Source organism: Erpetoichthys calabaricus, chromosome 4 (assembly GCF_900747795.2).
Source record: "Erpetoichthys calabaricus chromosome 4, fErpCal1.3, whole genome shotgun sequence".
NCBI lineage: Eukaryota > Metazoa > Chordata > Cladistia > Polypteriformes > Polypteridae > Erpetoichthys > Erpetoichthys calabaricus.
The window spans coordinates 37,170,502-37,178,412 of NC_041397.2; the positions used below are offsets into that span (position 1 = coordinate 37,170,502).

Genomic DNA, 7,911 nt, shown 5'->3' on the forward strand with positions numbered 1-7,911 from the left:
TTATCTATGAAAACTCATTAATAAAGGAAGCTACAAAGAGTTGTTACCAAAAGATGGTAGTTACCTGTCATGGCAGGACCATAGCTACAGTGGGGTCTAACCCCATCTCTGGGAGGCAAGGTCCACTATTTCAGTTACCTGCCAGATGGTAACATGAGGATGGATGAAGCATCCTGCACAGTTGTTGAGAAATTGTCAGTTTAAAAATTCTTTATGCCTTGAATAAATTTCTTTTTTTAGGTTTTTGACAATTGTGTATTTTGAAAGTTACATTTTTGGTCCTTATTTTCACATAAGAACACAGAATGTAAGAAATTAGAAAAAGGGAAAGAAATGAATAGCGAAGCTGCCCCAATATCTGTTGTAAGTATACTTTGAGCAAAGAAGTGTTTCCTGGCTTCAGTCTTCAATGCACTTCCCCTTTAACTACCCCATATACAACATGCAATTGGTAATTTAGTGAAAACAATTTTAATCTGGATCTTCTTTTTTGATGTCTTTGAGATTTTTGAAGCCTCTGCTTGAGATTACACAGGTTTAACTTCCTGAGGCTGTCAAAGTAGGACCTGGTTGCTCTTTCCTGCACAGGTTCAAGTGCTGCTATGTGTTTTTTGTATTATGGTGACTACACCTGCATACAATAGTCCACATGATTCTGTATATGTGTTTACATTTTGTTTCTTTACTCTAGAAAACTTTACATTTGCTTCATTTAAAATGTAGCTGTGTTACATAATCAGTTTGAAAGCCACTATAGGTGGATAATGGTTTCTACTAGATCTTTCTACTAAATACAAGCTGATAGATTGCAGTTAAGCTCTCTGGTGTGGAACAATTGATTGTAGTGTCTGATTTTGTTTTTTAATTTTCCAAGAAAGAAGTTTTTTGTTTTATTTCTAAAAGAACAATACGTTTCCTGGTTAACGCTTAACCATGAGTTGTTGGACTGGGAAAATAATAAGCACTATCCAAAGTGTGAATCTTTTGGGGTGTTTCATGTTTTTGCTTCAGACATAAAATAGTACAACAACCAGACAAGAAAGGGAACAGCCTATTCTTTATACAGTAATATAACCACTCCTCCCTCAAGCTACAATGACTTCCAGTTCCAGTCAGAAGATAGATAGATAGATAGATAGATAGATAGATAGATAGATAGATAGATAGATAGATAGATAGATAGATAGATAGATAGATAGAATGCGTTCTGAGCGTTCATTTGATGCGTCCTCTGAGCAGGTCCTCAGAAATTAATGCGCGAGTTGCAGTACCAGCAAAAAGTCAGGGGGCACCGTGTGCTAAAAGTTGGAATGTGACGTCAGAGTCTCTGTTTACTATCTACATGTGACAGAAAGTCGCTTTGCTGATCCTACGAGATCGGTGTGCGTGCTTCGATATTTGATAAATGGTTCGATGTGGTGAAGCAAAATGCCGACATGCAGATGTATTCATGGTGCGTTTATATTCAAGCGTCGCATATTCCCAATCGTAATGACATGATACGTTTTAAAATTCTCACATACTGTGCCTTCTTTTTTTCTAGGGCTTCCTCTGCTCCTGACAGCAGCGAATCGCCAGCAATAGATTGTCACTCTGCGCACATTAAATGTATGATATTCCAACTCTCTGCACATTTAGAATCCCTAGACTTATACTTGATTTCACTTTCATGATGAAAAACATTAAAGTATGTATATTACATTTTACAGATAAATTGGTAATTTCATTTAAATAATGAATAATATTAATAGGACAGAGTGGTGGCTCTGAGGCTAGGGATATGCACTGGCAATCGGAAGGTTGCTGGTTCGAATCCCGTAAAAGCCAAAAGGGACTCTGCTCTGTTGGGCACTTCAGCAAGGCCCTTAACCTGCAATTGCTGAGCGCTTTGAGTAGTGAGAAAAGCACTATATAAATGCAAAGAATTATTTTTATTATAATTACACACATGGGGTGACACAGTGGCGGAGCGTTAGCGCTGCTGTCTTGCAGGGAGTCACGTTGCTGATATTCCCTGCCTGGAGTTTACACGTTTTCCTGCTGGGTTTCCTCAGTGTGCTCCAGTTACATTCCAAGGATATGCAGCTTTGGGGATTTGGTGCTGCTAAAATGACGCTAGTGTATGTGTGTGCTTGTATTCACCTTGCGATGAGCCGAGGCATCGTCCAGGGATTATTTCTCACTCGTGCCTTGTTGGATGTCAAAACCCACCTGGAATTGTGTCCTGTTTTATTAAAAACCATCCCGAAGGGGCATTTACCAACCATTCAATCATTTCATCTTAGATTAAGATTGCCATCCCTATCAAATTTCCAGATATTAGTGGGCATCTTGAGAGTTTTGAAATTCTTGATATCTATTTGAATGGTAGATGCCCATTAAATCTTATTTTATTATATACTTGTACCAGTGTATTTCGTCTTCTGAAATAAGAAGGACCAATGTTTCTCAGTGTATGTTGCCAAAGTAGAGAGGTGGATTTTACTGTGCAAGTGATCATCCTCTTTGTGCAGCAGTGTCCAGTCATCCAAATTTTCCACTGCTAGTAGAAGATAAATTGCTTAAAATTAAATTGCTTACAGTTTCTTACAAATTAAATAGTAGGGGTGCCGGTATGGATCCTTGAACTAGGCCGATATTTAACTTAAACTGTTTGCCCTTCAAGCCATTCAGATGAACTGTGAATATCTGATAGTTAAGAAAGGTGTTAAATAAATGTACACCTGGTAATCGCTGAACCATTCGTATTGCTGTATTACATGCAATAGATTGCAGAGTAGAAAAGTTATGAAAAATTTGAAAGCTTGGCTGATTAGATGCACTTTACATGCACATTTATTTAGACATGCATGATGCGTTCACTTAACTAATACTCTTGAATATAAGAGTGAACTATTTAAAGTTTTTGTAAGTTTGGAGAAAATAATTGCCTACTATATCTGTTCAAGCAGGGATTTGGGCTCACTACCTCTACCAAATATGCCTCCTACCAGATGTCTACTCATAATCACAAATTATGAATATAATAAATAATGTATAGGAATTAAATTAGAAGAATGTCCAAAACTTTATATCTGGTCAACTTCACCTGCCTTTTTTGTTTGTTTGTGCAATGCAATGGCTGTAACAAACTAATGAGTGCAACATCAATCTGCTGGAATTCAACTTTTGATTTGATATTGCAGTTGATAAACATCAATTAAGCATTTTTAAAAGGCGTATGCTACTTTGTGGCAAAAAGGTGATATGTAACTGATATGTTTTAGGGTCAATTAAAGTAAAACATCAGAAAGTGTTCTTTGAGTGAGTTTGGCTTTGTTTCATGCATCTTTTCTCCTATGGTTGTCTCATTGTCTGCCACGTCTATATTGGTACTGTAAATCTGCAGAACCGGACTGCACAATGATGTTAAAGCTTCTACAAGCGGTTATACGACTTGTTCAAAGTGCTTATTTAAACCATTATTTTATTTCCTCTTTTAAATCTCTTTTTGTCATGTCTCAGCCAGTGTTCCTCCCCTGGCTGGGGTTCAAATTCATGTTTAATCTCTCTTTTATTTTTTATTATATAAACAGTATGTATGCACTTAAATTATAAATATGTAATTATTCTTATAACAAACACATGTTGAAGTAATTAATCAATTTGTATCATGTTTCCATAAATAGCTTACAGTAAAAGTGATAAAAGTGTTCATTGGGCTGTTTTTACAAACATGTGACCATTTCTTAGCTAATGAATTAAGTAAGCTTGTGAATGCAATTTGCATCTCATTAGAAATGTAACCCTCCCCTATAAAATTGTCCTTCAAAAAATGTTCCACTTCAGAAAGCATAGAAAATACTAATAAGACACTTAATGCAGGTTGGTGGCATCTGATATTACAAACTTTACCTGTATTTGATTTTTTTAAATAAACCTAAATTGCTACATAGAAGGATCAGCTGTATTTTCCTGTACATCAAGCAAGATAAGATATATTTAACAATGCAAATTCTAAGTACTAATATTTCAAGCTGTGCATTTTATTTTAAGGAACTTTAAGTACTTTTTAACATGTGAGTTTTATTATATTAGAGTAATGTTAAGCAGAAATGTGCCAATTTTCAATGTTTTAGGAAACTTTAAGTTATAAATTTAACAAAAAATATTAACTACACCACATAGGTGCACTGTAATGTATTTTATATATTTATTGCTGTAAACTAAATTAACTGTCTTTATTAAAAGTAGATTATTCTAGTACATGTGCTTTTAATATTGACACATTATTATTAAGTACTGTTTTAAAATAAGTTGAACAATAGCATGTCAACATTTTACTTAAATAGCATTATAGGCAGTTGTTTAACATCTCCAAATACATGTTAACATAATTACTTTTCTTGTAAGCTTTTTCCTTTACAATTCAAATTCAACCAGATTTCTAAATTTTAACTTTCTTTAAGAAACTTAGATATTGCATAAAATGTTAGAAAACCGTTTGAAATGTTTGAAAATATAAATCTGCATGAAATTATTACCACAGCAAAGATTAATTATAATAATTTTCACACGTTTTATCAAGTTTACTACTGTTGCTTGATGGAACAATACTTGTTCATGTTGCAGTTATCAATTAATCTAAAATGTCTAATTCTCTTTTTTTCTAGAACATTTTATAGAAAACTGAAGAAGAAAGTCAACAATTCTCTTCCCATGAGTTTCCAGAGTGTGAGAAATTCAGTGAATGAAACTTTAGTTCACCCAGAAATGTTTTACATAAGTGGTTTAAATGATTTGCTCTTTGCTAACTATTTTTATATTTTTTTGTTCATTGTTTATATTTTTACAATATTTGCTAATGTATTTGTGATTTTATTAATATATTTTGATCAAAATCTTCATAATCCAAAATATATTGCTGTCAGTCACTTAACTTGTGCTGATTTATGTACATCTACAGCTTTAATTCCTAAAATGATAGAAATATTTCTGTTTAAGTCCAATTTTATTACATATAGTGCTTGTTTAGCTAATATGTTTTTTGTTCATTTCTTCAATGTAATTCAATCTCTTTCTCTAGCAATCTTGGCATATGACCGGCTCATTGCCATATGTTACCCGTTACAATATCACAGTATTAATACTAACAGCAGGATGGTTATAATTATATTTTCAGCTTGGATGCTTTGTGCACTCTTGCTGTCTACAATGGTTCTTTTAATTAGAAGACTCAGTTTCTGCCAGTCACTAGTGATAAACAGTTACTTTTGTGATCATGGACCTGTCTACAAATTAGCCTGCAATGATTTTCACCTAAATTTAATAATTGGCTTTGTATGTATTGCTTTGTTGCTCTTTGCACCCCTGACATTCATCCTCATTTCATATCTAGCGATCGGGCTTGCACTGCAAAAAATTGCAACAGCAGCTGGAAGACAAAAAGCACTGAAAACGTGTACATCCCACATCATTCTGGTGGCAATGTTTTATCTTCCAGTGGCGATTACATATGTTGCTTCACAGTTTGCAAACATTCATCCCAATGCAAGGATTTTAAGTAACTCATTGGCTGTAACAATTCCTCCAATGCTTAACCCCATAGTCTATACACTTAAAACAGAAGAGATGATGGATTCTATCAAAAAGTATTATAAAAGGAAAAGAAATCAAAAAAAGTAATAAATATGTTTTGGTCAAACAGTTCTATTATTCTATTTAGCAGTACAAAACAATATACAAAAACAAACAATTACATTCAGGTTAATTATTGTGATTTTTGATTATCCTTTTTTACTTTCTCGTATACGAAGAATAGGGAAAGTATTGCAATTGTCCAAAAATTCGATGTTGAGATTTTGATGAATCTCGATGTTTTAGACCTACCTGTGTCCGAAAATACCATTTTTGGAAGTATGTCTGTGTGTCTGTCTGTGTGTGTGTATGTAAACATGACAACCTGAGTACACTTTCTCTTAGGTCAACCAAATTTTGCATACAAGTATTAGGTACAAAATGTAGATGTCTACCAACTTTTGGGTTATTTCTGTTAATTGGAAGTGGTACTTTACCTGTTATTTGTGTATCTACAAAGTTCGATTTATTCAACTTTACTTTTATAATAATTGTTCAGTATATTCTTAATTTGATTTGATTTGTTGTTTATGGTACTTTAATGTACATAATATAAAAATATAATCATTGTCTTGTAGTTTACTCCTCAAATATCCATCCCCTTGTCTGAGTATATGAGAAAGTCTAGGGGAGACCACTCCCGATTTTTTAGTAAGGAAATGTATTCCTGGTTTGTATTAATTAAAACAAACATATATTTTTTGTAAAGGAGCCGTTGGTTATGCATTTTACTGTACAATAATACAGATTGTTTTATAAACTGTTTTGTAATCATTATTCACTGTAAAAACAGATAACAAGTAATATAATTTAAACTAATTTTAGAAAGTTTAAATTAAAATGTCAAATGCAGACTGTGATAACATACTTTTTAAAAAGCTTCTTATTTTTTTCATGTAAACAAATCAGACTTTCAGATCCCTAGAGGAAGGTTAACAGTGCACACTTCTTTTATTATTTTCTATACAGCATATTTTTGAAGAGAACACTTAACATTTTACTAATTACTGTTCTAACCCATGCTCCCTGATGTTTTACTGTAGTTAGACTGCAAGACAAAATCAAATATAGTAATAACACACTAGTTTGATATCTTCAGAGCCGGCCCTAGACAATTTCGGGCCCGAAGCAAACTGATACCGACGGGGCCTGACCCCTGCAGCTATGGGGTCCAAGCGATTTCCTGCATTCTGAGCTGCAGAAATGCGTTTTCCCAGCATCTACAACCATCACTTTTTGATGATTTCCGTTTGACACTGACAACCGTAACCGTACAGAGCCGGCCCTAGACAATTTTGGGCCCGAAGCAAACTGATACCGAGGGTGCAGTGGGCCCACTCCAGCTATGGGCTTCGTTCGCTTCGCCCTAAGGCCGGCTCTGGACACCTTTAATGCTGCAATACCTTTATTCCAATGCAATCATTCTGATTTCATATGTAGACATCTTTAGTAAAGAAAGATAAAAAATAACATTTATTTCTCTAGCACATTTTCACACACAGGATGTAGCTCACAATGCTTTACATAATGTCAAAGAAATAACAAAGACAAGCTGATTAAAATTACATAAAAAATAATGAATAAACAATATACAAAATATAATGCACATTTACATTAAGGTAAATATATAATTAATAGAGAAGTAAAGTCCTTATATATAGAATTGATTTTTACATGAGTCCGATAATAAGGTCATTTGGCTGGGAGGACAGAAAAAAATAAAACTCCATTTAAGCAGGAGAAGTAAAAAAAAAAAGAAAATCTGCAGTGGTGTCAGGCCAAAAGACCACCCAGCCCTGAATGCACTAGGAAATTAACATACTGTAAATGTTTTAAAGAAGTTTTTTTTTTTTTGTAGCCTTCATTTTAGAGAACTAGAAGCAGCAGGTCTCGTGGGAAGTTGGGGTATTTGCTTTCATTCGGACATCACAGATTTGAAATGTAAGGAGACAGGCACTCCAAAAATGTATGACAGAAGATTATGTAAGGCTTTATATATCATTAGTAGTATTTTAGTCAGTTCTAAAGGACACATATAACCTGATAACAATGTTACAACTCAATGATGAGATGTACTCAGATTTTCTTTTTCTCATTAAGACTTTTGTCTGCTGCATTCTGGACTAACTGTAACTGTCTTTCTTAGGTAGTCCTGTTAGGAGTGCATCATATTTTTCAACAAAAACAACACCATTTTACATACAATTTACAATATACATAACTATCTGTAACGCTATTGCTTATACTGTAATCCATTTCTTTGAACCTACTTAGTATAATTCCGGATGTGGAAAG

At 33.9% G+C, this 7,911-nt stretch overlaps 1 protein-coding gene across 1 annotated transcript; it reads left to right on the forward strand.

Moving 5' to 3' along the window:
• The first annotated feature begins 4,656 nt into the window (after positions 1-4,656).
• On the forward strand, positions 4,657-5,739 carry LOC114650973 (olfactory receptor 1M1-like). The gene has a single exon (XM_028800928.2). The coding sequence runs from the start codon at positions 4,699-4,701 to the stop codon at positions 5,662-5,664; it is 966 nt and encodes a 321-aa protein (XP_028656761.1). The 5' UTR covers positions 4,657-4,698; the 3' UTR covers positions 5,665-5,739.
• Positions 5,740-7,911: the final 2,172 nt, after the last annotated feature.